At 37.9% G+C, this 26810-nt stretch overlaps 1 protein-coding gene across 20 annotated transcripts in view; it reads left to right on the top strand.

Moving 5' to 3' along the window:
- Nucleotides 1–26810, top strand: part of neb (nebulin) — a 68801-nt gene that overhangs the window by 16882 nt on the left and 25109 nt on the right. For all 20 annotated transcript variants that reach the window (XM_026911519.3, XM_026911455.3, XM_026911462.3 and 17 more), the window contains 76 exons: nt 840–956; nt 1121–1228; nt 1366–1470; nt 1564–1668; nt 1791–1895; nt 3087–3191; nt 3585–3689; nt 3813–3920; nt 5184–5300; nt 5722–5823; nt 5914–6021; nt 6127–6231; nt 6351–6449; nt 7739–7843; nt 7946–8053; nt 8165–8278; nt 8395–8592; nt 8779–8886; nt 9513–9611; nt 9793–9897; nt 9981–10088; nt 10185–10496; nt 10647–10853; nt 10951–11055; nt 11150–11257; nt 11347–11658; nt 11749–11955; nt 12055–12159; nt 12332–12439; nt 12531–12842; nt 13056–13262; nt 13358–13462; nt 13592–13699; nt 13798–14109; nt 14213–14419; nt 14517–14621; nt 14724–14831; nt 14930–15241; nt 15541–15747; nt 15917–16021; nt 16105–16212; nt 16312–16623; nt 16709–16912; nt 16995–17099; nt 17310–17417; nt 17500–17811; nt 17903–18106; nt 18202–18306; nt 18438–18545; nt 18703–19014; nt 19104–19307; nt 19415–19519; nt 19607–19714; nt 19817–20128; nt 20280–20483; nt 20593–20697; nt 20834–20941; nt 21058–21369; nt 21486–21689; nt 21947–22051; nt 22192–22299; nt 22424–22735; nt 22843–23046; nt 23187–23291; nt 23409–23516; nt 23601–23912; nt 24035–24238; nt 24408–24512; nt 24626–24733; nt 24818–25129; nt 25247–25351; nt 25503–25601; nt 25795–25896; nt 25997–26104; nt 26235–26546; nt 26660–26764. In XM_026911519.3, coding sequence (XP_026767320.2) covers nt 840–956; nt 1121–1228; nt 1366–1470; nt 1564–1668; nt 1791–1895; nt 3087–3191; nt 3585–3689; nt 3813–3920; nt 5184–5300; nt 5722–5823; nt 5914–6021; nt 6127–6231; nt 6351–6449; nt 7739–7843; nt 7946–8053; nt 8165–8278; nt 8395–8592; nt 8779–8886; nt 9513–9611; nt 9793–9897; nt 9981–10088; nt 10185–10496; nt 10647–10853; nt 10951–11055; nt 11150–11257; nt 11347–11658; nt 11749–11955; nt 12055–12159; nt 12332–12439; nt 12531–12842; nt 13056–13262; nt 13358–13462; nt 13592–13699; nt 13798–14109; nt 14213–14419; nt 14517–14621; nt 14724–14831; nt 14930–15241; nt 15541–15747; nt 15917–16021; nt 16105–16212; nt 16312–16623; nt 16709–16912; nt 16995–17099; nt 17310–17417; nt 17500–17811; nt 17903–18106; nt 18202–18306; nt 18438–18545; nt 18703–19014; nt 19104–19307; nt 19415–19519; nt 19607–19714; nt 19817–20128; nt 20280–20483; nt 20593–20697; nt 20834–20941; nt 21058–21369; nt 21486–21689; nt 21947–22051; nt 22192–22299; nt 22424–22735; nt 22843–23046; nt 23187–23291; nt 23409–23516; nt 23601–23912; nt 24035–24238; nt 24408–24512; nt 24626–24733; nt 24818–25129; nt 25247–25351; nt 25503–25601; nt 25795–25896; nt 25997–26104; nt 26235–26546; nt 26660–26764 — 12240 coding nt within the window. The remainder of the gene's footprint in view (nt 1–839; nt 957–1120; nt 1229–1365; nt 1471–1563; nt 1669–1790; nt 1896–3086; nt 3192–3584; nt 3690–3812; nt 3921–5183; nt 5301–5721; nt 5824–5913; nt 6022–6126; nt 6232–6350; nt 6450–7738; nt 7844–7945; nt 8054–8164; nt 8279–8394; nt 8593–8778; nt 8887–9512; nt 9612–9792; nt 9898–9980; nt 10089–10184; nt 10497–10646; nt 10854–10950; nt 11056–11149; nt 11258–11346; nt 11659–11748; nt 11956–12054; nt 12160–12331; nt 12440–12530; nt 12843–13055; nt 13263–13357; nt 13463–13591; nt 13700–13797; nt 14110–14212; nt 14420–14516; nt 14622–14723; nt 14832–14929; nt 15242–15540; nt 15748–15916; nt 16022–16104; nt 16213–16311; nt 16624–16708; nt 16913–16994; nt 17100–17309; nt 17418–17499; nt 17812–17902; nt 18107–18201; nt 18307–18437; nt 18546–18702; nt 19015–19103; nt 19308–19414; nt 19520–19606; nt 19715–19816; nt 20129–20279; nt 20484–20592; nt 20698–20833; nt 20942–21057; nt 21370–21485; nt 21690–21946; nt 22052–22191; nt 22300–22423; nt 22736–22842; nt 23047–23186; nt 23292–23408; nt 23517–23600; nt 23913–24034; nt 24239–24407; nt 24513–24625; nt 24734–24817; nt 25130–25246; nt 25352–25502; nt 25602–25794; nt 25897–25996; nt 26105–26234; nt 26547–26659; nt 26765–26810) is intronic.

The following is a 26810-nucleotide window of genomic DNA, read 5'->3' as shown; positions in this document are numbered from 1 at the left end:
AACAACAACAAATAACTCATGAATGAAGAGGCAGTGGATTATTAAACAAACCTCCTTGTTTAACAATTCACTATACAGTGAGAAGAGTTGGTTAACATGTCTACTTTCAGAAATTTGCGATTTTTCAATTTACTGTTTTGACATTGAAATTTGTAGTCCAAACGCTGATGAAATAGCCCTCATACTCGGTCCTGTTGGCCTTTCAAAAAAAACAAAAAAAAACAGCAAAGCTAGATTTGTATTAAAGGACATGACTCTCTGCAGTCTAGATAGACTTCTTTGCATGCCATATCTGTTCCTGCATGTCTTTATTGTCAAGTCGAGTTATGCATGTGAGCTCGTATTGAGACTGGTCTCATGCATTTCTACTGAGCTGCTTGACTGCTGTCCAATGTAGCATTATGCTGCCAGCCCTTATGACTTCAGCAAATAACCTCTTAACTATATATATATATATATATATATATATGGCTGCTGCAAGGAAGATGTGGAAAGGTGTGACTAATTTGGTATTAGTACTTTGTTCTTTGTATTGGTATTAGTGATGTGTACTGTACTACAGTAGGTAAGTTTACCTAGACGATGCCTTAAATTAAAGCCTTGCACTTTTCATGATTCACTTGCTTTGGAGAGTAAAGATTGTTAATATCATGGTAAATACATAAACACAACATTAGCATTCACATTTGCAAAAGAAATATGGCATTATTGTAAAGCTAATATTATGTTGTCTTTTGGTGTTAATGTGTCTCTGGTGTCTCACATATTTTAAGTCCCAGAGCATGCTTATACCTGGGCACTAATCTATTTCCTGACTGACTTTTTTCTTACTTCTCTAGGTTGGCCCCGGGGGACTTCCTGTCCGTAAGATCAGGAAAAGGGCCAAGGTGGACACTTCCAAATTCATGACCCCATACCTGGCACACAGTCAGAAGATGCTTGACCTGTACAGCCATGTAAGACAATAAACAAAGAGCAATCTGCATTTTATTCAGTTAAGATTGTAATGGTATTGTAATATAAGCATTGCACATGGAGTGTTCTGTATAAAATGTATGAGTATATACAATGTGCTTGGTATTATTATTATTGTTATATGTAAGTTTATGGATCTTTGCAGAACAAGTACAGGGAGGCATATGAGAAGAACAAGGGTCAACCCTATCAGATTTCAGCTGACACACCTGAGATGATTCGCATCAAGAAGGCTCAGGAGCAGCTCAGTGAGGTGAGGATTACACTTCAGTATTACTTTCAGCCTTCAGATCATCGCTCATCAGTTTACTCCTTCTGGTTTCATTGCTGAAAATGAAGTAAAGCGACTCTCTGTTATTATAACAACTTAAAAAAATCTTTCCATTGCAGGTGAAATATCGTATGGAAGGCCTGAAGGCTAAGACCACCAGCATGTATGGTGGCGATGCTCGTGATATCACACACTCGAAGAATGTCTCTGATCTTGTCAGCAAAGTAAGCACATCTAACATAGCACATCAAAACACAGTCAATCTTATTAGAAGACCACCTCTGTCAGATGTCTAATTTTTTTATGTGGCTCCTCAGGTCTTGTACAGACAGAAATGGGATGAGACCAAAGACAGATACTTACTGCCTCCTGATGCACCTGAGTTGGTTTTGGCAGTAAAAAATGCCGCAAATATGAGCAAGGTAGGAATCTGGCCATCCTAGGAAGTCTTGCATATAAACACCTATGACATTAGTCCTTTAATTATGATGACTTGCATTCTTTAGCTGATTATGCCTTTCAATCAAATGGTTATCTCTATTAGAAACTATACACAGAAACTTGGGATGAAGAGAAGACCATGTACTACCCATACAGTGACAGTCCAGAGCTCCGCCGAGTGGCCAAGGCCCAGGAAGTCCTCAGTGATGTAGGTTTATCTTACACAATGCTGAACATTACTGTCATCAAGAAGGTTGTTACAGCTGAGGGCAAAAGTTAGCATCCTTCACTGTAGAGGAAAATGTACAACTACTACAACTACTTTAGAGTTCATCTACACAATTTTGCTACACCTGTCTCAATATCTAGACCTGATTTGAAGAAGGCAGTGTATGAAATAATATCAGAATGAATATTCTGGTGTATGGGGCCCAAATATTACACCTGCAAAAGAGATTAAAGGAAGTTATAAAGAATGGGCTTACAAGTTATTATACAACATTTAGTTCTGGGTTCACGAATCTGATTGGACATGTGGTGTTTCAAGAGTGCTTATATTTAGTGTCACCACACTGGGACGTTTCACCTCGTGTATCGTGTTGCTTGTCTCTGTTCAAGTAAAATTCCAATTCTAGCAACAGTTAACTGAAACTGTAGAGTTAGCAATACAATTTTCATAAAAATTGACTTAATATATGAAAGCTTGTCCAATGAATATGAAAAGGAAGAAGCAAAGGCAATTTCAATGGATGCACCTTTAAGAGGAATGTACAAATCCATGTGGGCCCAACGAGCAGCAAGCTAGCCAAATAGCTGACAGGCTATCAGTGAGTGTGGCTTCTTCAGGATCCATGTCTGTTAGTGGAGCAAAAATAAACAAAACTTTTGTCCAAACTGCCGGTTACTCAATGTTAATGTATTGTTTATAGAACTGTTGTATAAAAGCAATATCGCACTCACAATTGTGCAGTTATAATGAATATCGGCGCAGCTGCAATTAGCTATTTCCGAATCACAGCCGTGTCGATATTCAGTGTAACCGCACTCTTGAGTACAATACTGCTTAATTAGAGAATACTTACATCACATTCATAAGTATCACATTATTACTCTCCTTTTAGGCATTATTTGACCATTTTGTTCTGTGAAACCTAACTAGATGTCTTGCTGGTATAAATAATGGGTTTTTTTTTTTTGTCCTAAGGGTATGCAAACTTTTCACTCAAATGGGTTATTTCATTCCCTAATGTACTTAGGATATTGTGCTGTAACAGATTAGATGATGTCCACATTTGTAAAAGTCTTCTGCTTAATTTTTGGGACACTCTGAGAATTGAACTGTGATTGCACAATTATTCCCATTCTATATGTTAATAACTTTCATGTTCCTTTATCTTAGGTTAAATATAAGAAAGGTCATGATGAGCGCAAAGCAAAGTACACATGCCTGGCTGATCCCCCAGAAGTGGAACTGGCCAAGAAAAACTTTGCCAATCGAAGTAATGTAAGTAGAAAGCACAAATCTGTCTTGTTAAAAAGCATATTGTTCCTTTCAACGCTGGTCAGCGAAATCAAGAACAGCTTTTAAAGATTTTAAAGCAGTGCCTGATGGGAAGTGTTAACGATCAGTGTCTATTTTTAGCCATATCATATCTATAATGAGCTGTATTGCAAAGCTTCAGAGAGGGAGAGACTAAACAGAGCTGTGACCCCAGAATGAGAGTGTGTCAGAGGCCCCTCAGAGACAGACAGGACTAACCGTGTAACCATGATATTACTATAGAGTATTATTGCAGATTCAAAGAGCTCATCTTCCCACAAACTAAAGAAAAGTACAGTCTTATTTTTAAATAAATGTTGTTCAATTATGATTAACTAAGTGTTTTTTTATTTGTAGCTTGTATATCATGATGACTATAACAAGAATGTCAAAGGCAAGTGGTGCGAAACCCCTTACTTTGATGTTGCAATTGGCAAGATGGTCATGAATAACTTAAGTGAAGTAAGTAATAGTATATTAATCTACCTCATTTTCCATTTTCATCTAAAAAAAGTCCTGCAAAGATGTATTATGAAGTTACTCATGCTGCTAAATGTTCTCTATCATACATTTCTTTCCCACTAGAAAAAATATACTGCTGATTATGAAGAAAAGAAAGACCAAATTTATTTCATGCAAACCGAAACACCAACATACGCTTCGAACAAAAAGGCTGGTGACTCCGCAAGCTCGGTGAGCTTAAACATATTTCTCTTCTTGTGCACACATCAAAATAAACACAGAAAAGAAAATGTGACATAGTCAGTGGTATAGTACTTTTAAATAAACACAGAAGAGTAAAAGTGAGATAGTCAGTGGTATGGTACTTTTAAATAAACACAGAAAAGTAAAAGTGAGATAGTCAGTCTTATAGTAGTTTTAAATAAACACAGAAAAGTAAAAGTGAGATAGTCAGTCTTACAGTAGTTTTAAATAAACACAGAAGAGTAAGATGAGATAGTCAGTGGTATAGTACTTTTAAATAAATACAGAAAAGTAAAAGTGAGATAGTCAGTAGTATAGTACTTTTAAATAAATACAGAAAAGTAAAAGTGAGATAGTCAGTAGTATAGTAGTTTTAAATAAACACAGAACAGTAAAAGTGAGATAGTCAGGGGTATGGTACTTTTAAATAAACACAGAAAAGTAAAAGCGAGATAGTCAGTGGTATAGTACTTTTAAATAAACACAGAAAAGTAAAAGTGAGATAGTCAGTGGTATAGTAGTTTTAAATAAACGCAGAATATTAAAAGTGAGATAGTCAGTAGTATAGTAGTTTTAAATAAACACAGAAAAATAAAAGTGAGATAGTCAGTGGTATAGTAGTTTTAAATAAACACAGAATATTAAAAGTGAGATAGTCAGGGGTATGGTACTTTTAAATAAACACAGAAAAGGAAAAGTGCGATAGTCAGTGGTATAATGCTTTTAAATAAACACAGACAAGTAAAAGTGAGATAGTCAGTGGTATAGTAGTTTTAAACTAGACAGTGATTTACTGGCAATATCAGAAAAATGATCTCTTATCTCACTGTGCAGTCACGGACCTTTTACTTATAACAGACTATGATGACTGTGAATGTGAATGTGTGTCATGCTGATATTAGGTATTGTGTTTTAGAGTTAGGCCACCAGTTCCCATCAATTAATCTCTCAATGACCTTGGAAAACATGACAGTATTAGAGAACAAGCTGGATTACATGCACAGGTTTAAATGATACTGTTAGTGGATATGTATCAGTGCAAGTGCTTTTTAGTCTGGGTCTGAATTTAACCAGTGACACAAAAGCTATTCATAAGTTGGCACACTGTAGTTGTGACACTGACTGAGACAGAATGTAGATACAGACAATGAAGTAGAAAACAGACCTGCATCCTGCATATATAAACAACCACAAAGCTCAAACTAGAATGGATTGTGTATTGATTTATGAACATTTCCCCCTCCTTCTTAGGTCAAATACAAGAAAGACTACGAAAAGACAAAATCAGAATCCGATTACAACGTCCTCCCGGCTACAGAAAACCCCCTCCTCAGACAGCTGAGATACGCTGGCACCATCTTGAGTGATGTACGGTTTACATGTTGGATTTGTTTACTTTTGTAATGAATGTACCACATTAGAGAAATGAATATACATTTTAGAGTTTTGTATTCACTTCACTTTTTTCTTTAAAAAAAGTCTAAGCTTAGTCACACAGCAGAACTTTTGTCCACCAGGTGGAGCTAATGTTTAACTGAAATTCTGTTGTTGATCATTGAATAAAATACCACCTTCAAATGCTGGTGATGATGTTGGAAAGTATTGCTGGATAGTATTTAATGTGAAAATGCTTAAACAAGGCAGTGAACTGGCTAGAAACCATTACTTGGATTTCAGTAATGTTTTAAGTGATTCACAGATGTAAACCATTACACAGTAAGGCTGCTTTCAGAAACTTATATGGTGTGTTTTAGGCATTTCCCCCTCTTTCTCTCTCCCTTTTTTTTAGAAAGTGTATAAAGCAAACTATGAAAAAACAAGAGGATCCAGCATTAATTACTGTGATACTCCCAAGTTCAAGATGGACAATGTGCTCAAAAATTTTAGTGATGTGAGTCTCATTTACTTTATTCATTGTTGTTAAAAAGCATCCAGAATGGGCTTACTGATAGAAAAATCATGCTTTTGTTTCATTCCTTAGATGCACTATAAAGACAAGTATGAAAATGAGATAAAGGGCCACTATATTGGGAGTTATGAAGATGTAAACATGCTTCACTGCCAGAGGGTGGAAGAGTTAAAGAGTGACGTAAGTAACTTGTATGTTACTGAACAATAGTTCACATACAGGATTTCCTTGAGCAGTTTGACCTAGTTACATTTTGTTCAATATTGTGGTTTTGTTTGCTTTTAGAGAAATTACAAATCCGATTATGAGGATATGAAGACAAGATGCTTCTACCCTCAAACTATTACCCCTGAATATGACGCTATTAAAAAACTGGAGCAGTGTAAAGATGTGAGTTTGCCAGCTATGAGACATGTTGACCAAATGGAAAGCATTCATGAACTTCTACATTCAATCCTTTTGCACTGTATTGTGTAATTGTATTTGTGTGTTTCATTTCTTTTTCATAGAAAGCATATCGGCAACACCCAGACACAGTAAAGTTTACACAAGTAACAGACTCGCCTGTCCAAGTACAAGCAGCCGTCAGTGCCAAACAGCTGAGTGATGTACGTCTCTCTATCTCTTATAATTCCTAGCTCAGTTTTACCAAGAGTTAAATATGTCATTTCTATTGCACAGTATCATTAAAATAAACATTAGCACAGAGGCCAGTAAAATTACAACAAAGCTCCCAAACTGAGTGGCATCAGTGGCATTTCCATGTGAGCTGAATGCCATCACCAAATACTTAGGCCACACTTAGTTATCTCCAGAGCCCAGCTGCTGCTCTGTAGATAAAGTGAATGTCCTGAGATAAATTTAGGACTTTGCATACCAAAATCTCAAAATAACTTTCCTGAACACAGGGGTCAAATGTAAGAGGCTTTCAGTATTGGGCATTAAGAAACAGCATTGCCATCTACTGGACTTTCCATGACTTCCCTATTTTGCAGTCACAGATAATGTTACCATAAAAAAAGCATTTAAAATTATTACTATTTGAATAATATGAATGTGAATTTGGAACCAATTTAATGTAAACTGAATTTATTTAAATTAGTGATGTGTTTATTTATATTTCCAAGAATTTCAAAATGAATTTAGGCATAACTGAAAAATGTAATATATTTTAAAAATATATGTGTATGAGGTTAATAAGATAATCTATAGTAAAGAATAAAGCTTTTTATTTTAAATACATTAAATACAGGAATAATTGCAATTTTGTACTTTAGAATGTTGTACAAGGTTGAACTGGAATATGTCACTGATTTTGATAATTTTCCATATAAGAAATAAAACAACGGGGCATGCCGTTATAGGAAATAATCAATGATTGGGTGATGTGATGCAACCGAACATGAATCGGAGTTACTGCACCCTGAAGTTGATTATTTTCAAATAACAGCATGTCCCAAAGTCATTTGTTCCTCTTCTACCACAGCACTTTGCCAACAAGTTTTTTTTTAATTTACAAAGAATGGCATGTTGTATTTTTATTTAATAAGACAAAAAATGCAGCTTCTGGAGTCCATTTTTGGATTTTGGACTCCTTCCAAAAATGCAAAATTAATGTCTCTGCACAGAAAACTTCACCATATCAACAATTACATAATATATAAACAATAATGTATTAGAAAGAGCACATTAATATAAATCTGTGATTTGTCTTGCAGCCAGAATTACTGTCAGAGCTGTGCTATTATAAAAAATAAAAAATAACTTCTGACCAGTCAGAATTGAAAATTCAGCAGCACTGTGGTACAAAGAAAATAACCAACCCTTAATATAGCAGAGCACTAACCTGTATCTTCAGTATGTGCAGTTGTTGACCTTAGTTCTGTTTGCCTTTCAGTTGAACTACAAGGCACAGTATGAACAAGAGAAGTTTAAGTGTTGCCTGCCTCCGGATTATCCCTTCTTCATTCAATCTAGAGTTAACGCCTATAACCTTAGTGATGTAAGTATTATCCATGATAACACCGCATTATTATTTAATTTAGATCTGAAAGTTAATCAGTGATCTTTTATATTTTAATATGTTACAATTCTGTGGTTTTAGACTTGTTACAAGTTTGAATGGGAAAAGACAAAGGCAAAAAAATTTGAGGTGAAGGGTGATGCTATTCCCATCCTCGCTGCCCGCGCCCATACCAACATTGTCAGTGATGTAAGTAAATAAAGCTCTGTTGTTCAGAAACACAAATTCAGCATTTAACTGAACATTACAGTAGTATTTTGATTGCTCCTGAGATCACTGTACTGTTGGCTCTTTTTCTAGGTGAAATACAAGAAGGATTATGAAAAGACCAAAGGACACATGGTTGGTGCTCTTAGCATTAATGACGATCCAAAGATCATGCACTCAGTTCATGTTGCTAAGATCCAGAGTGAGGTAATTATTACATATTTACATAACAACTAGAAGAACATTCTGAAATATGATTTGTTTTTATTACAGTTTAATATTTTGATATGATTATTCATACAAGTAAAATGTCTCTTCAACAGCGTGAATATAAAAAGGATTATGAGAAGATGAAGACAAAGTATCATACCCCACTGGACATGATGCTTGTTACACTAGCAAAGAAGTCTCAGGCTATTGCTAGCATGAGCGGCTACAGAAATATCATCAATCGCTACTTTCTGCCGTATGACAGCATAGCACTGGACCTGGCAAAGAAAGCCAATGTCCTCCAGAGTGATGTAAGCATTCACACTGTACCCTGACACACCTATTAAAGCTGTTTAGTTGAAGTCTAATGGTGGACACATGCAGTGCTTTAAGAAATTAACTCTGCATTAGTGTTTAATTCATGTAGAACAACCCTTTTTTTAAATTGTTGGCTTTCTTTATGATATTGCTGATTTATTTCCCCCCCGCAATTACAGAATGAATACAAGTCAGACTACAACAACTACACTAAAGGAGCTCCTTGGATACCTTATGGATCACTGGACGTTGAGAAGTCAAAGAAGGCAGGAGAGATCCTGAGTGAGGTATCATTGTGAATTTATTGATTATTTCAGAGATTAGAATCCCAGGCTGCACATTAAGTTGCAAACTCAAAAATCTTAAAATGGCTGGAAAACATATTGAGCCAGTCACACACAGAAGGTGACGTTAACGGCTCTTACTGGGTGTTTTCAGACTGAAGGGTGTGCATCAGGGCTGGGATCTCACAGCATTCACCAAAAAAAATTCGCACGAGTGGGAGGTTTTTACTTTCCTGTGGGCTCTCAGATATGACGTTTCCAGGACGAAAATGACAGTGCTGGCATGTGTACCTCTAAGTTTTTTCCCCCTAGTTTATCCAGTGTTTCCAGGGACATAATGGCTGGGTTCATATTTAATAATAAAAAAGAACCTGGCTTAGGCCATGCCCAAAATTTGGTTTTATCTGGTTTAAATCCAAATACAGGTATGAATATTTAGAGGACTAACCCGATATAGATACACATAGTGCCACTGCATCACATCCCTACATGTACATTGTGTCGTTTTGACAATTTCATACATACTGTATGCTTAAAACATTTTTTTTTTTTTTTTTTTTAACAGTTTTGCTTAGTCTGTCACAATATCTGCCTTAGTCACTTGTTAATTTGTTATTGTCTCAACACAGAAAAAGTACAGGCAGCCCCCAGATACTCTGAAATTTACTTCTATTGATGACCACCCCATCATGCTGCAATCTAAGCTCAATCAGCAACTCAGGAGTGATGTAAGTACATGGTGTCTGAATAGGATCCGGAGCTTTCTTCATGTCTTGTGCTCCAAACTGTACACCTTCAGAGTATAGCACATTACATTACTGCATAATGTACAATAATGTTTTATTTATGCTATTGTACATTGAACAGACTGCTTTGTGCACTGTATCTGACTTGTATTCCACTCTGTAGCTTCATTACAAGAAAGGGCTTGAGGAAATCCATCAAAAATATTCCCTGCCTCCTGATGTTCCAGCGTTCATCCAGGCCAGGTGTAACGCCTACAATATCAGCAATGTATGTAAATATTTCTAATGAGGAATCCATGGGATTATGACAGTGTTGTTAATGAAGGTTTCCACATTGTTCTCAATTTTCAGAAATATTACAAGCTTGGCTTCGAGGATCTTATTTCAAAGGGTTATGACTTGAATGCTGATGCTATCCCTGTTCGTGCAGCTAAGGCAGCAAGGCATATAGCCAGTGATGTACGTGCCCTTCTTTTTCATTATCACATTGCATAGACCATGCACAGCATGGGATAGGGAAGCAATCAATAAAACATTGATTTGTTATGCCTTTAGGTCCAGTACAAGAAAGACTACACCAAGAGCAGGGGCCACCATGTTGGCTTCCGTAATCTTCAGGATGACCCACTGCTGGTGCACTACATGCAAGTGGCTAAGATGCAAAGTGAAAAGAACTACAAGAAGGACTATCACAAGGCTAAGCTGAAGTACCATACCCCTGTGGATATGTGGAGTGTTGCACAGGCTAAACATGCATCTACGGTTCAGACATACACAGGCTACAAACAGCCCATTCATCAATATACACTTCTACCTGATGCCATGAACCTGGAGCTGGCTCGCAACATGAACGCAATTTCCAGTGATGTAAGACAATTCTCCTTACATGAACTCAGTTTAACAGAATAAAAGCATAAGGTTGACATTAGGCCAAATGTGTCTAAATAAAGTAATTAAGGATACAGGGCATGTATGCTCACAGTAACTCACAATTTCTGTCAAATTACTCTTTATTAGAATAACTACAAAGCAGACTACGAAGCCTCTGTGAAAGGTACTGGCTGGATCCCAATTGGCTCGCTGGATGTAGAGAAAGCTAAGACTGCAGGCAATGCTCTCAATGAAAAGAAGTACAGGCAGCATCCAGACACCATCAAGTTCACCAGCGTCACCGACAACCCTGTTATGGAGCAAGCGAAGCTGAATGCACAGCAGCTAAGTGATGTGTGTAACAATGAATATGCCACTATGACTATAGAAATTTGAGGTATATTTGAAACAGAAATTGAAATGTATAACATGTGGTTTCCTTGTTTTGCAGAGGCTGTACAAAGCCAGTGGAGAGAAGTTCATGCACACATACCATCTCCCTCCTGACTCACCTCAGTTTCTGCAAGCTAAATACAATGCTGTTAATATCAGCAATGTGAGAAGACACACCATCATCCATCCAAAAATTATTGATTAAAAATGATAAATATTATATAGATATAGTAGTTAAATGATTTTATTTTTTATAGACATACTACACATATGCCCACAAGCAAGATATTCTGAAAGGACACCAGATGAAGCAAGATGCTATTCCAGTTGTTGCTGCGAAGACATCTAGAGATATTGCCAGTGATGTTAGTAAATGCACTTTTCATTTCATAAGTATGTTTAAAATATGGTATAGAATTGTAACATTTACATGTATATGTTGTTTTTTTTACAGTACAAGTATAAGCTTGCATACCAGAAGGCCAGAGGTCACCACGTTGGATTCCGTAGTCTTCAAGATGACCCACTACTGGTGCACTACATGCAAGTGGCTAAAATGCAGAGTGACAAGAACTACAAGAAGGACTATCACAAGGCTAAGCTGAAGTACCATACCCCTGTGGATATGTGGAGTGTTGCACAGGCTAAACAAGCATCTACAGTTCAGACATACACAGGCTACAAACAGCCCATCCATCACTACACACTTCTACCTGATGCCATGCATATTGACCTTGCTCGCAACATGATGGAAATTCAGAGTGATGTAAGTCTAACTTAAGCATCATTTCTCCTAATTTACTAACACAAATACATCTAAGGGCTTGTTTAATTAGTTTTTCTCTTATCTTGACAGAATGTCTACAAGTCAGAGTACAACAACATCTACAAGGGCGCAGGATGGGTTCCGATCGGTTCTCTTGACGTGGAGAAAGCTAAAACAGCCAAAGCTGCTCTGGATGAAAAGACATACAGAGTTCACCCAAGCACTCTGAAGTTCACCAGCTTGACAGACCAAATGAACATGGTTTTAGCCATGAATAACACCAAGCAGATGCATCCTGTATGTATTGCACTACTTCTGCACTACTATAATATAATGATTATGTAAAAGACACAATTTTCTCATCATTTGTATTATTTATGTTCTCTGATGTTATAGTTTGCTTATAAGGCTTCTGGAGAGCAGTACATGCACACCTACCACCTTCCAGCAGACAGCCCACAGTTTCTTCAGGCCAAGTTTAATGCCCAGACTGTTAGTGAGGTAAATCTTTTGTTGAAAAAAAAAAAAAAAGGAGGTCTTAACCTAGACACTTGTAACTGAAAATTTTCTTGCATTTTGGAAGTATAACATACTTACTGTAGAAAACTAGTTATCATAAGCTAGACTAGATGTAGAAAATAAAATGTTCTCATAACATTTGTCTTTTTTACAGTCACAGTACAAATCTCAGTGGCTTGTAGACATTGCCAAAGGATATGACATGAAGGCTGATGCTATTCCTATAGTTGCTGCTAAACAAGGAAGGCATATTGCTAGCAACGTGAGTAAATACAAATGTCCTTTTCTTCAGATTATAGTAAGGAGCTTGTCCATCAGTTGTCCATTAATGTATGAGGTAACTGTGTTCACAGTTCCAGTACAAGAAAGACTATGAAAAGACACGTGGTCACCATGTTGGCTTCCGTAGTCTTCAGGATGACCCGCTGTTGGTGCACTACATGCAAGTGGCTAAAATACAGAGTGACAGGAACTACAAGAAGGACTATCACAAGGCTAAGCTGAAGTTCCACTCTCCTGTGGATATGTGGAGTGTTGCACAGGCTAAACAAGCATCTACAGTTCAGACATACACAGGCTACAAACAGCCCATTCATCACTACACACTTCTACCTGATGCCATGCAATTGGAGTTGGCTCGCTCTATGAACACCACTTCCAGTGACGTAAGTCAAATTTATTTCCTTTACAAAGCCTATGTAACACAGGAATTTTAACAATGTGTATAAACTAAAAGTATCCCTGACCCAGCAAGTGAAACATAGTGCACCTATGATGGCAAAACATCAAATAAATCTATTTCTCTTGTTACAACTACCTTATTATCATGTATAAATCTTGTTTTTAGTTTGCAGTTCTCATCATTCTTTCCTTTACAGATTGAGTACAAGAGTGATTACAATAGCTCCATGAAAGGTCTGGGATGGGTTCCTATTGGCTCCTTAGCAGTTGAGACTGCGAAGGTTGGTGGGCAAATACAGAGTGAGAAGAAGTACCGTACTCATCCCTCCAACTACACCTTCCACAAGCACATGGATTCCATGGACCTGGCTTTAGCTGCTGCCAACAACCAGATTATAAACAAGGCAAGTTTGCATTTTGTGGCTTCACAGTCTAATTGTAAGATTTGAGTCTTCATTAATGTCTAGTAACCAATTTTTTTTTATCTGTTTTAATGCAGCAAGCATATACTGCTGCATGGGAGAAAGATAAACTCAAAGTCCATTTAATGCCTGACAGCCCAGGATTTGTCCTTGCCAAGAGCAATGCCATCAATGTGAGCCAGGTAAGGTTAAAAAAACTAGTTGTTTCCTTGAAATGCCTGAAGTTTAGCTACTGATTAGTTTGCTAGAGTGTAGCAAGCTCATTACGTTAACTGCATTTTCTCATCCTTTTCTCTGTTTTTTTTTTTTAGAAACTCTACAAAGCTGGCCTTGAGGAAATGAATAAGAAGGGTTATAACCTCAAAGCAGATGCTATTTCAATTGTGGCTGCCAAATCTGGCAGGGACATAGCCAGCAATGTATGTTTATCATCTCTTCTTCTGGTTTAAGATAAAATAATATGCTTTACATTTGTATCTCTGTTCTTGTTATTAATAGAGCTATCATTCTATTACAGTACAAGTACAAACAAGCATACGAGAAGGCCAGAGGCCACCATGTTGGCTTCCGTAGTCTTCAAGATGACCCACTGCTGGTGCACTACATGGAAGTGGCTAAAATACAGAGTGACAGGAACTACAAGAAGGACTATCACAAGGCTAAGCTGAAGTACCATTCCCCTGTGGACATGTTGAGTGTTGTGCATGCCAAACAGGCTTCTAAAGCTCAAACATTTGCAGGGTACAAGCAGCTTTTCCATCACTACACATTGCTTCCTGATGCCATGCACCTGGAGTTAGCTCGCTCCATGAATTCCAATTCCAGTGATGTAAGTCAAATATTTTTTCCATTGTCAGTGCAGAAGTATGAATTTGTGTTAGCTTGGCAATGGCTGTTCAGGTCATAAACAATATTTCTGCTAATATTTCCAGGTTGTGTACAAGAATGATTACAACACATATATAAAAGGTCTTGGATGGGTGCCTATTGGCTCATTAGGAGTGGAGACCGCAAAAGTAGGAGGAAAGATCCTCAGTGATAAGAAGTACCGAACTCACCCATCTAAATACACCTTCCACAAGCACATGGATTCCATGGATCTGGCATTAGCTGCTGCCAACAACCAGATCATGAACAAGGTGGCATATCTCCTGAACAAAATATCTTTTTATACTTTTATTAATGTAGTGGTTTCTCTGCTTGGTAATTGACTATATTGTTTGTTTTTAATTGCAGCAAGCATATACAGCTGCTTGGAATGAGGACAAGCTTAAGATCCACATCATGCCTGATAGCCCAGAGATTCTTATGGCAAAGGCCAATGCAATAACTATAAGTCAGGTACATCTAAATCGTATGTTACAGCACTGGTTCTTACTCTCAGTCCCAGATACTTAATTTGTTGACCATTCTAATCTTTATGTCCATGACATTTCATTTCAGAAAGCCTACAAAGCTGGAATGGAAGCTGCAAAGAAGAAGGGTTATGACCTCCGAGCAGATGCTATACCTTTGGTGGCAGCCAAAGCTTCAACAAGAATTGCCAGTGATGTGAGTGCCTGCTTTAAAGACCAAATCATTATCTGATTACCTTTTCATAGCTAGTGTCTGTCTTTGCCTTGTCTAATGTGATATTTTACTTTTAACAGTACAAGTATAAACTGGATTATCAGAAGGCCAGGGGCCACCATGTTGGCTTCCGTAGTCTTCAGGACGACCCACTGTTGGTGCACTACATGCAAGTGGCTAAAATACAGAGCGAGAGGAACTACAAGAAGGACTATCACAAGGCTAAGCTGAAGTTCCACTCTCCTGTGGACATGTGGAGTGTTGTACAGGCTAAGCAGGCATCCGCTGTGCAAACCTATACTGGATACAGACAGCACATTTCTCACTACACAGTCCTGCCCGATGCCATGAACCTGGAGCTGGCTCGCAACATGCAGGCGATTGCTAGTGACGTGAGTGCAGATTGACATGTTAGTCTAGCAGATTTCATGAATAAAAAATACAGTCCTTGATATTAAATTTGCAATCCGTAAGATTTTATACACCACCAATTTATAGAAGTGAGATTAATCTATAAAAGTTTTAAATCTATAATTTGCACAATAACATTGCCAATAATACAAAGTCCCCATTGGAATTATATTGTGTATTTTAGTAGCTAAATGGTGGTTAATAACTTCACATTAATCTTTAATTTAAACTAATTCATTTTAAAATAATGAAATATCTTCAATGCTTTGTCTTTTTTCAGAATGTATATAAGAGTGAATACAACAACTACATGAAAGGAATGGGATGGGTTCCCATTGGTTCATTGGACGTGGAGAAAGCCAAAACTGCTAGTCGGATAGGTAGTGAAAAACTCTATCGTACACACCCAAGCAAATACAAGTTCACCAAAGAAATGTCCTCCATGGACCTGACTCTAGCTGCAACCAACAATCAGATTATGAACAAGGTAATTTAGGTCACTTTCTAGGTTATTGTTTTTATTATTTCGTTAATTACTTGATTATTAGGTTATGTCATCCGATAAATGGGATTGATAAATAATAACTAATATTGCAAATATAATACAAAACTTATATGCTCATTGTATTGAATACTTACAAACATGTCTTTCACAGAAAAGTTATATTGAGGCCTGGGAGAAGGACAAAACATCAATCCATATTATGCCAGATGCAATGGATGTCACTCTTGCACGTCAGAATAGAGCTAACTACAGTGAGGTTAGTAATCCCTAACACATAGACTTCACATAACATATTTTTGATGCAAACTTATTACTAACTTCTTGTCTTCCATTTTTTAGAAACTGTACAAACTTGCCAATGAACTGGCAAAGAAGAAGGGCCATGACATGCGCAGTGATGCTATTTCAATTCAAGCAGCCAAGGCATCCACAGCTATCGCTAGTGATGTATGTTTTTCTTTAATTAGGACAAAATAAAGGTTATCCATGTGTGACTGGATTGATTGCAGTGTGTGCAAAAAATTAACACCTTTTATTTTTGAACAGTACAAATACAAAACTGGGTATCGTAAGCAAGTTGGCCACCACATCGGAGCCCGGAGCATCCAGGATGACCCATTGCTCATGCTGGCTTTGAACTCAGCTAAGATTGCTAGTGATGCCCTGTACAAGAAAGACTTCAACATGTCCAAGACCAAATTCCACCTTCCAGTGGACATGCTGGCATTCGAACTGGCCAAGAAGAACCAGATCCAGGTCAATGATGCCAACTACAGGACTTACCTGCACAACTGGACCTGCCTGCCAGACTCCAATGATGTCGTCCAGGCCAGACAGACCTATGACCTCCAGAGTGATGTAAGTTTTTCATCTGAATTTGTTAATGTGTTTATTCTATGTTGGAACTTTGCTAAATATATTTCTTATTGCTTTCATTTCACAGAATGTGTATAAGGCTGACCTCAAATGGCTAAAAGGCCTGGGATGGATCCCTATTGGTTCACTTGATGTAGAGAAAGTGAAGAAAGCTGGAGAGGCTTTGAGTGAAAAAAAGTATCGTCAACACCCAAGCAACTTCAGGTTCACGAGCACAACTGAAGACATGCCAATGATCTTGGCCAAAGCCAATAATGATATCATAAACAAGGTAACATTCGTTTTAATTACTTATATAATTACTTATTGTGCAGACACATGTTAATGTTATAACGTTTATTCTTTTCCTACAGAAAACTTATGTCCAAGCCTGGGAGAACGATAAGACCAAGATCCACATCATGCCAGATGCAATGGATGTGATCCTTGCAAAACAGAATAAGGTCAATTACAGTGAGGTCAGTCATCTTTATTGTATGCTTGAAGCTATTGCTCTTAACATATTCTTTATTTAAATTAAATAACATTTGAGGTTGCTATTTTTGATCTATTGATTACAACAAACACAAGACAATGGTTTGTTTCCGATAGAAATTCCAGAAAACACTTTCCAAATTCATTTTTCTGTGTATAAATAAATGTACTAATTTGATTGTATTTTTTCCTAGAAACAATACAAACTTGCCCATGAACTGGCCAAGAAAGAAGGCTATGACATGCGCAACGATGCTATTTCTATTATTGCTGCTAGAACCTCCCGGGACATTGCTAGTGATGTAAGTTTAATGAACTATAAAGACATTGCTTATCATTTTTAAGATGTTTTCCTTATACTGAACTGGTTTGCATCGTTTATAGTACAAGTACAAAACTGGGTATCGTAAGCAAGTTGGCCACCACATTGGAGCCCTGAGCATCCAGGATGACCCACTGCTCATGCTGGCTTTGAACTCAGCTAAGATTGCTAGCGATGCCCTGTACAAGAAAGACTTCAACATGTCCAAGACCAAATTCCACCTTCCAGTGGACATGCTGGCATTTGAACTGGCCAAGAAGAACCAGATCCAGGTCAATGATGCCAACTACAGAACTTACCTGCACAACTGGACCTGCCTGCCAGACTCCAATGACGTTGTCCAGGCCAGAAAGGTCTATGACCTCCAGAGTGATGTAAGTGATTTCATTTGGTAAAGTAGGTTTACTGATTTCTTTACTCATCTGATTTTAAACCTGTTAATTTTCTATTGCCTTCAATCTACAGGCTGTGTATAAGTCAGATCTGAAATGGCTAAAAGGCCTGGGATGGATCCCCATTGGTTCACTTGATGTCGAGAAAGTAAAGAAAGCTGGAGAGGCTTTGAGTGAAAAAAAGTATCGTCAGCACCCAAGCAACTTCACATTCACAAGCACAACTGAAGACATGCCAATGATCTTGGCCAAAACCAATAATGATATCATGAACAAGGTAGAGGTTGCACTGACATACAACATGCAAGTGAGATTATTTTGTAAATATAATAATTTGTTTTTAAATGTTTTCTATTAAATGGATTCTGTTAGCGGTCATATATCCAAGCTTGGGAGAATGATAAGACCAAGATCCATGTCATGCCAGATGCAATAGAGGTGCTCCATGCAAAACAGAACAAGATCAACTACAGTGAGGTTAGTCTTCTAAGGATTATATAACAAGTAACTGCTAATAACTTTCCACCATGAGTAGTTGATTTAAAATGTTTTTGTAATTCCTAATTATTTTATGTAGTTAATAATGTTTCTCAAAAATTACCCCTCAGAAACTGTACAAACTTGCCAATGAAGAGTCTAAGAAGAAAGGTTATGATTTGCGAAACGATGCCATTTCTATCAAAGCCGCAAAGGCCTCCAGAGATATCATCAGTGATGTAAGTGTTTCCTTATCACAAGTGATTGAAAAGCATAAATGTGTGTGCATTTGTATTTCTATACAATCTATTCTTTTTGTGAAAAAGAAAGATTTTGTAAAATCACAGTTTGACCGTTCTATTTCATTCTGCTATTATCCAACCTTTTGTATGGCAGTACAAGTACAAAACTGGGTATCGTAAGCAAGTTGGCCACCACATTGGAGCCCTGAGCATCCAGGATGACCCATTGCTCATGCTGGCTTTGAACTCAGCTAAGATTGCTAGTGATGCCCTGTACAAGAAAGACTTCAACATGTCCAAGACCAAATTCCACCTTCCAGTGGACATGCTGGCATTCGAACTGGCCAAGAAGAACCAGATCCAGGTCAATGATGCCAACTACAGAACTTACCTGCACAACTGGACCTGCCTGCCAGACTCCAATGATGTCGTCCAGGCCAGACAGACCTATGACCTCCAGAGTGATGTAAGTTTTTCATCTGAATTAATTTGCTCATGTGTTTCTTATATGCTTGAACTTCAGTAAATGGATTTCCTATTGTTTTCACGTTACAGAATGTGTATAAGGCTGATCTGAAATGGCTGAAAGGCCTGGGATGGATCCCAATTGGTTCACTTGATGTAGAGAAAGTGAAGAAAGCTGGAGAGGCTTTGAGTGAACGACTGTATCGTCAACACCCAAGCAAATTCAGGCACACAAGCACAACTGAAGACATGCCAATGATCTTGGCCAAAGCCAATAATGATATCATGAACAAGGTGGTATTTCAATAAGCAGTCCTTCAGACTTTGTTCATCTTTTAATTGCATAGCCCTCTTTTAATTTGATTCTGTTGTATATAAATGTTTCTATTTTTACACCATAGAAAAATTACATTGCCGCTTGGGAGAGTGATAAGACCAAGGTTCATATCATGCCAGATACAATGGAGGTGCTCCTTGCAAAACAGAACAATGTTAACTACAGCCTGGTAAGATTCAGAGAGAGACACTTGAAAAAGATGACTACTGCTGTAGTTTCCCCTCTCTCCCTTCTAATTTTCTACTTGCTTATCTAGAAACAATACAAACTTGCCAATGAAGAGGCTAAGAAGAAGGGCTATGACATGCGCGGTGATGCGATTTCGATCAAAGCTGCTAAGGCATCCAGAGATATCATCAGTGATGTGAGTTGTCTGTTATAATAAACACTTAATTGCACATTATACATTGATGTAAATGATGTAATTGATGTAAAAAGTAATGTCCCGATTATCTTTCCCCTCTAGTACAAGTACAAAACTGGGTATCGTAAGCAAGTTGGCCACCACATCGGAGCCCTGAGCATCCAGGATGATCCACTGCTCATGCTGGCTTTGAACTCAGCTAAGATTGCTAGCGATGCCCTGTACAAGAAAGACTTCAACATGTCCAAGACCAAATTCCACCTTCCAGTGGACATGCTGGCATTTGAACTGGCCAAGAAGAACCAGATCCAGGTCAATGATGCCAACTACAGGACTTACCTGCACAACTGGACCTGCCTGCCAGACTCCAATGATGTCGTCCAGGCCAGACAGACCTATGACCTCCAGAGTGATGTAAGTGTATTGTTTTGGATGCCACTCTTCGAATAAGTTTTGTTTCAACAATTTAAAACTCTGAGCAACTCCATCGTGTAGCATTATAGACCCATTTGGTGTTGTATTATTTCACAAATTAATATGATTTTTCTTTATCCCTGATGCTCAGAATGTGTATAAGGCTGACCTAAAATGGCTAAAAGGCATTGGCTGGATCCCAATTGGTTCACTTGATGTCGAGAAAGTAAAGAAAGCTGGAGAGGCTTTGAGTGAAAGAAAGTATCGTCAGCACCCAAGCAACTTCAGATTCACGAGCACAACTGAAGACATGCCAATGATCTTGGCCAAAGCCAATGCTACTATTGGCAATAAGGTGCAGTAATAATTTAAACTAAAACCAGATATTTTTCCTCAAATCATACATCTAAATCTTTCAAGAATTTGACAAGTCTTTACATTGTTATTTCAATTGTCTACCATAGAAACTTTACACTGAGGCCTGGGACAAGGAAAAGACCAAGATTCATATTATGCCTGATGCCATGGACGTTTTGCTGGCAAAACAAAACAATATCAATTACAGCGAGGTAAGACTGTTTCTCTTGTAATAGCCTTGATATTGAGGGCAAGTATCTTGTACTTACCATTCTCTATTTACTTGCATTATTTGAAACTCAAATGCAGTTAATATTACAATAATAATTTCAGTTTTCCCTCTAACAGAAAAGGTACAAACTTGCCAATGAAGAATCCAAGAAGGAGGGTTATGACTTGCGTAGTGATGCTATTGCTATCAAAGCCGCCAAAGCATCAAGAGACATAATCAGTGATGTATGCCCCTTTTGCTTACAGTGTTTTTGTGCAGAAGCATAGTTGTTTGATATTGTGTAAAATTACACTTTCAGAATGTAAATTCTCTCTTCTATTTCTTGCTTTGTTTAATGCAGTACAAGTACAAAGCTGGATATCGTAAGCAAGTTGGCCACCATATTGGAGCCCTGAGCATCCAGGATGACCCACTGCTCGTGCTGGCCATAAACTCTGTTAGGATTGCTAGTGATGTCCTGTACAAGAAAGACTTTAACAAGTCCAAGACCAAGTTCCACCTCCCAGTGGACATGCTGTCTCTTGAGCTTGCCAAGAAATGTCAGATCCAGGTCAATGACTTTAACTACAGAACCTACCTGCACAACTGGACCTGCCTGCCAGACTCCAATGATGTCGTCCAGGCCAGGAAGGTCTATGATCTGCGCAGTGATGTAAGTATGTTATGAAAAAACATTACCTCCAAATAAGTCTGAAGGTTTCTTGTTCAAAGTTTTTTTTTTTTCAGTAAGTTGATTGTAGCATTACCTCTGACCTTCTTTTTCTTCAGGCTGTGTACAAAGCAGACCTTGAGGACCTGAAGGGCATTGGATGGGTCCCTATTGGTTCATTGGATGTTGTGAAAGCAAAGAAAGCAGGAGAGATTCTCAGTGATCGCCTCTACAGGCAGAAACCAGACACACTAAATTACACACAAGACATGCAATCTATGCCCATGGTTTTGGCAAAGACAAATGCTGACATTATGAACCAGGTGAATAAAATGTCTTGATTTTTGCCCATTAGCATCAGGTTAAACTTCAAGGTAGCAATCTGATACAAACTGCTAGAAGAGAGATTACTTTTGAGTTTATTTAAATTTAGAATAGAGGATGAAATGATAGAAGCATTTAATGAGTGAATGGCATTTTTCTTTAGTATGTTTCTTTTCATTTTTTTTTTAAATTGGTCCTCATAAGGTTACTACCACTAAACTAGTAATGATGAATTTTTCCTCTTGTTTTATTTCAGCGTCAATACATTTCAGCCTGGGAGGCTGATAAGGTCAAGATCCATGTTAACCCAGATACCCCAGAAATTCTGCTCTCAAAGGCCAATGCTATTGTCAACAGCAGGGTAGGTATCAGTTGTTAGTAATTGTTTTGAAGTAGTATTTTCTCTTACTCTGCATAGCTGTTTATATTTAATAAATTGCAATGTGTTCAATTTCAATAATATTCACAAGTTTATTTATTTTTTTTTAAAAATATATATAGAAACTTTACAGACAAGGAGTTGAGGACAGCTTCAGGAAAGGCTATGACCTTAAATCTGATGCAGTTGCCATCAAAGCTGCCAAAGCATCCAGAGACATCATTAGTGATGTGAGTTTACCAGTGCTATTTATGCTGCCATTTATGATATTTCTGTTAAAGGTACATTTCAAAGTGATAGATATGAGCACATGAAAAGGTAAATGTGTATCTTCATTCTTCTATTTTTGTTTAGTACAAATACAAAACTGGATATCGTAAGCAAGTTGGCCACCATATTGGAGCTCGCTGCGTCCAGGATGACCCACTGCTCATGCTGGCTATAAACTCTGCTAAGATTGCCAGCGATGCCCTGTACAAGAAAGACTTTAACAAGTCCAAGACCAAGTTCCACCTTCCAGTGGACATGTTGTCTCTTGAGCTTGCCAAGAAATGCCAGATCCAGGTCAATGATTTTAACTACAGAACTTACCTGCACAACTGGACCTGTCTGCCAGACTCCAATGACGTTGTACAGGCCAGGAAGGTCTATGATCTACGCAGTGATGTGAGTTTTTTTTAATGACTCAAGACTGCTTTGCGCATGTCTGTTCTTCCTTGAAGCCAAAACAATATTCTTAATATTTTTCCATGTTTTCTTACATGTAAAATCAGGCTGTTTACAAAGCTGATATGGATTGGATTAAAGGCACAGGCTGGATTCCTATAGGGTCTCTTGATGTAGAAAAGGTCAAAAAAGCTGGTGATATCCTGAGTGAGAGGAAATACCGTCAACATCCAAGCAACTTCAAGTTTACTAGCACAACAGACTCAATACCAATGACTCTTGCCCAAGCCAATGCTAAGCTCATGGATCAGGTGTGTTTTTTTCCTAATTTTGTTTGAGAAAAAAACAAGCAATATGATCTTAATTTTACAACCAAATACATGTATAATTATTTACTACTGTGTAAATATATCATGAATCATATCTCTTTATTAACCTTTTTTCTTTGCAGAGAGCTTATGTTGAAGCCTGGAATAAAGAAAAGCTCAACATACACATCATGCCAGACACTCCAGAGATCATTCTTAGCAGGCAGAACAAACTCAACAACAGCACTGTATGTGCAGATTCTTTGAAGTGGATATGACTTTGATGGAAATATCAATATAATTTGTTATAAATCTTTTGATTGATTAGTGTTAGCTTATCAGTATTGCATTTGATCTTTTTCCAGAAATACTATCGTCAAGATTATGTTGACAGTCTACTGAAAGGCTATTTCCTGCCTAAAGATGCCGTTGCAGTCAAATCTGCCAAAGCCTCCAGGGACATCGTCAGTGATGTAAGTGACCATAGTTAAGCAGACGCACATAATTTACATACAAAAGAATGGATGTTCATCACTATTGCAATATTCCAAATGCAGTACAAGTACAAAGCCGGCTACAGACAGCAGCAAGGACATCACATTGGAGCTCGCTGTGTCCAGGATGACCCACTGCTCATGTTGGCCATAAACTCTGCTAAGATCGCTAGTGATGCCCTTTACAAAAAGGACTTCAACAAGTCCAAGACTAAATTCCACCTTCCAGTGGACATGTTGTCTCTTGAGCATGCTAAGAAATGCCAGATCCAGGTCAATGATTTTAACTACAGAAATTACCTGCATAATTGGACCTGCCTGCCAGACTCCAATGACGTCGTACAGGCCAGGAAGGTCTATGATCTGCGCAGTGATGTGAGTGTATATATATATATATATATATATCTGAGGAATTCCTAAGTGCTTTCTATAGTTATTTGTTAGACCTTTGGCACTATATAAGTTCACAGCTAACCCAGTTTTAAACTCCTTTCCAGAATGTATATAAGGCTGACCTAGAGTGGCTCCGTGGATGTGGATGGATGCCACAAGGTTCTCTTGATGTTATTAAAGTACAAAATGCCCAGAAGATCCTCAACGATAAACTATACAAACAGCATCCAAGCACAATTCCATTTACCAGCCCATTGGACTTGCCTGCCATTGTCCTGGCCAAACAAAATGCTGATATCCTCAGTGATGTAAGCTGGTCTTATTTGTATATTATATATTACATACATCACATATATTTCAGTAATATTCCACTGTACCATGTCAACAAGTTCCACTACATAAAAATGTAAGCATTGTGCAACTGTTGCTCAAATCAATGCTTAAATTTGGTGAAAAATTTTTTCTCTCCAATCACAGAGGAAATATAGAGAGGCATGGGACAAAGACAAAACCACAATCCACATCCAGCCAGACACACCAGCAATTATGCTATCTAAGGCCAATGCTATTGCGGTTAGCAATGTAAGTGAACTATAAAATTTCAACATTCTTTTCTATTCTTCCCATAAATTCTGTCTTGTTATATGGCTTTCATTGAGTGTTTGACCTTCACTGACTCCTTATCCTGTTAACAGAGATTGTACACCAAGGACTGGGATTCACAGAAGGCAAAAGCATACCAGATCAAAGAAGATGCTGTTGCTGTATTGAAGGCCAAAGCTTCTAGAGACATTGCTAGTGATGTAAGTCAGACAGAAACATGCAATTGCATTTTGTATTGCTCAGATGTATAGAAAACTAACTTTGCTTTTTAAAATCTTGGACAGTACAAGTACAAGGCTGGTTATCGTCAGCAAGTTGGCCATCATATTGGAGCTCGCTGTGTCCAGGATGACCCACTGCTCGTGCTGGCTATAAACTCTGCTAAGATTGCTAGCGATGCCCTGTATAAGAAGGACTTCAACAAGTCCAAGACTAAATTCCACCTTCCAGTGGACATGTTGTCTCTTGAGCATGCTAAGAAATGCCAGATCCAGGTCAATGATTTTAACTACAGAAATTACCTGCACAACTGGACCTGTCTGCCAGACTCCAATGACGTCGTCCAGGCCAGGAAGGTCTATGATCTGCGCAGTGATGTGAGTATATACCTTCTGAAGAGCTCTAAATGTTATTTATAGGCCACTAGTACTTGAATATGTAGTTAGGAGCAGGTTGTTATCGCACAGCTGACCTAGTTTGAAACTTCTTCCTAGGTGGTATATAAGGCTGATCTAGAGTGGTTGAAAGGATGTGGCTGGAGCCCCCATGATTCTGTGGAGGTTAACAAGGTGAAGAATGCCCAAAATATCCTGGCTGAGGTAAGTCCCTCAAAACTATTCTCTTACTTTGGAAGCTGACCTTTAATTAATGTTTAATATTTAGAAATAGTAAATTATTTTTAATGTGCTTTTATATTTATTATTATCAAAAAAAACAGATTGATATGTTTTTTGGTATTCTTATTTTTAGAGAGGCTACCGTGTGAAGCTGGATGAACAGAAATACACTATTCCCTTTGACAGAGTTGACTTTGTTTGTGCCAAGAATGCGGCAAATGTGCTCAATGAGGTGAGAATGCCATTTTTAGAATTCTAAGATATTAGCCTTGTTCATATTGCAATGATTAAAAACAAATATTGTAGTTTGGCGTGGAACAATATTTGTTTAATGCAGAATATTGCTATAAGAATTATAAAGTTGTATGTCTTTTGTGACATTTGTACATTCCTGTATAAGAATTGACTGTGTATTCATCTTCCAGGCAAGCTATCGTGAGGCCTGGCACAACGATAAGATCAAATACACAATGTTGGATACCCCACTTCTGGCCACAGCCAGGGAGGTGGCCAAGAATGTACATCCAGTAAGAGAGATTCCCTTGTGGCTCTTTCAAGTGCATATTGAATACTTTACCATATCTGTTTGAGCTAAGACATATACTTTATTTCATTTATCTCTTACAGCAACTCTACACAAAAGACTGGGAGAAAATAAAAGCTAAATCATATTTTATGCCTGGAGATGCCGTTCCCATTAAGCAATGCATGGCCACCACCAGAGTACAGAGTAACGTAAGTAAAGAAGACCTGCAGGATTTAAAATCAAAAAGTTTTTTTCTTTCTCTATATATCTCAATAAGTGTTATGTTACACTTTGGTTATTTTTAATTTCCACAAAACCTTCTACCTTCTTTTTGTGCAGTACAAATACAAGGAGGGATATCGTAGGCAAGTTGGCCACCATATCGGAGCTCGCTGCGTCCAGGATGACCCACTGATCATGCTGGCAATAAACTCTGCTAAGATTGCTAGTGATGCCCTGTACAAGAAAGACTTCAACATGTCCAAGACCAAATATAACCTCCCTGTAGACATGTTGGCCTTTGAATTAGCCAAGAAGTGTCAGATCCAGGTCAATGACGATAACTACAGAACTTACCTGCACAACTGGACCTGCCTGCCCGATCAGAATGATGTCATTCAGGCTCGCAAAGCCTATGATCTTGCCAGTGACGTAAGTGTTACACTCTAGCAAAAACTTTTTTTCTGTAAACATATAGTTTTGACTACTGGGGATAACTTGGTGAACATTAAAAATACTTTGAAATGTGACTGCTCTATTTTCAGAATATCTACAAGGCAGATCTGGAATGGATCCGTGGCTGTGGATGGATGGCAGCTGACTCTGTTGATCATGTCAAAGTCAGAAAAGCCCAGGAAATCCTTAATGATGTAAGGGTTTTTGAAACTGGCACAAATCCTCTATATAGTGAGATAT

The sequence above is a fragment of the Pangasianodon hypophthalmus genome, chromosome 5 (genome assembly GCF_027358585.1).
Source record: "Pangasianodon hypophthalmus isolate fPanHyp1 chromosome 5, fPanHyp1.pri, whole genome shotgun sequence".
NCBI classification, from domain to species: Eukaryota; Metazoa; Chordata; class Actinopteri; order Siluriformes; family Pangasiidae; genus Pangasianodon; species Pangasianodon hypophthalmus.
The sequence above is the reverse complement of the archived record's forward strand: the minus strand, read 5'-3'. Positions and strand labels throughout refer to the sequence as shown.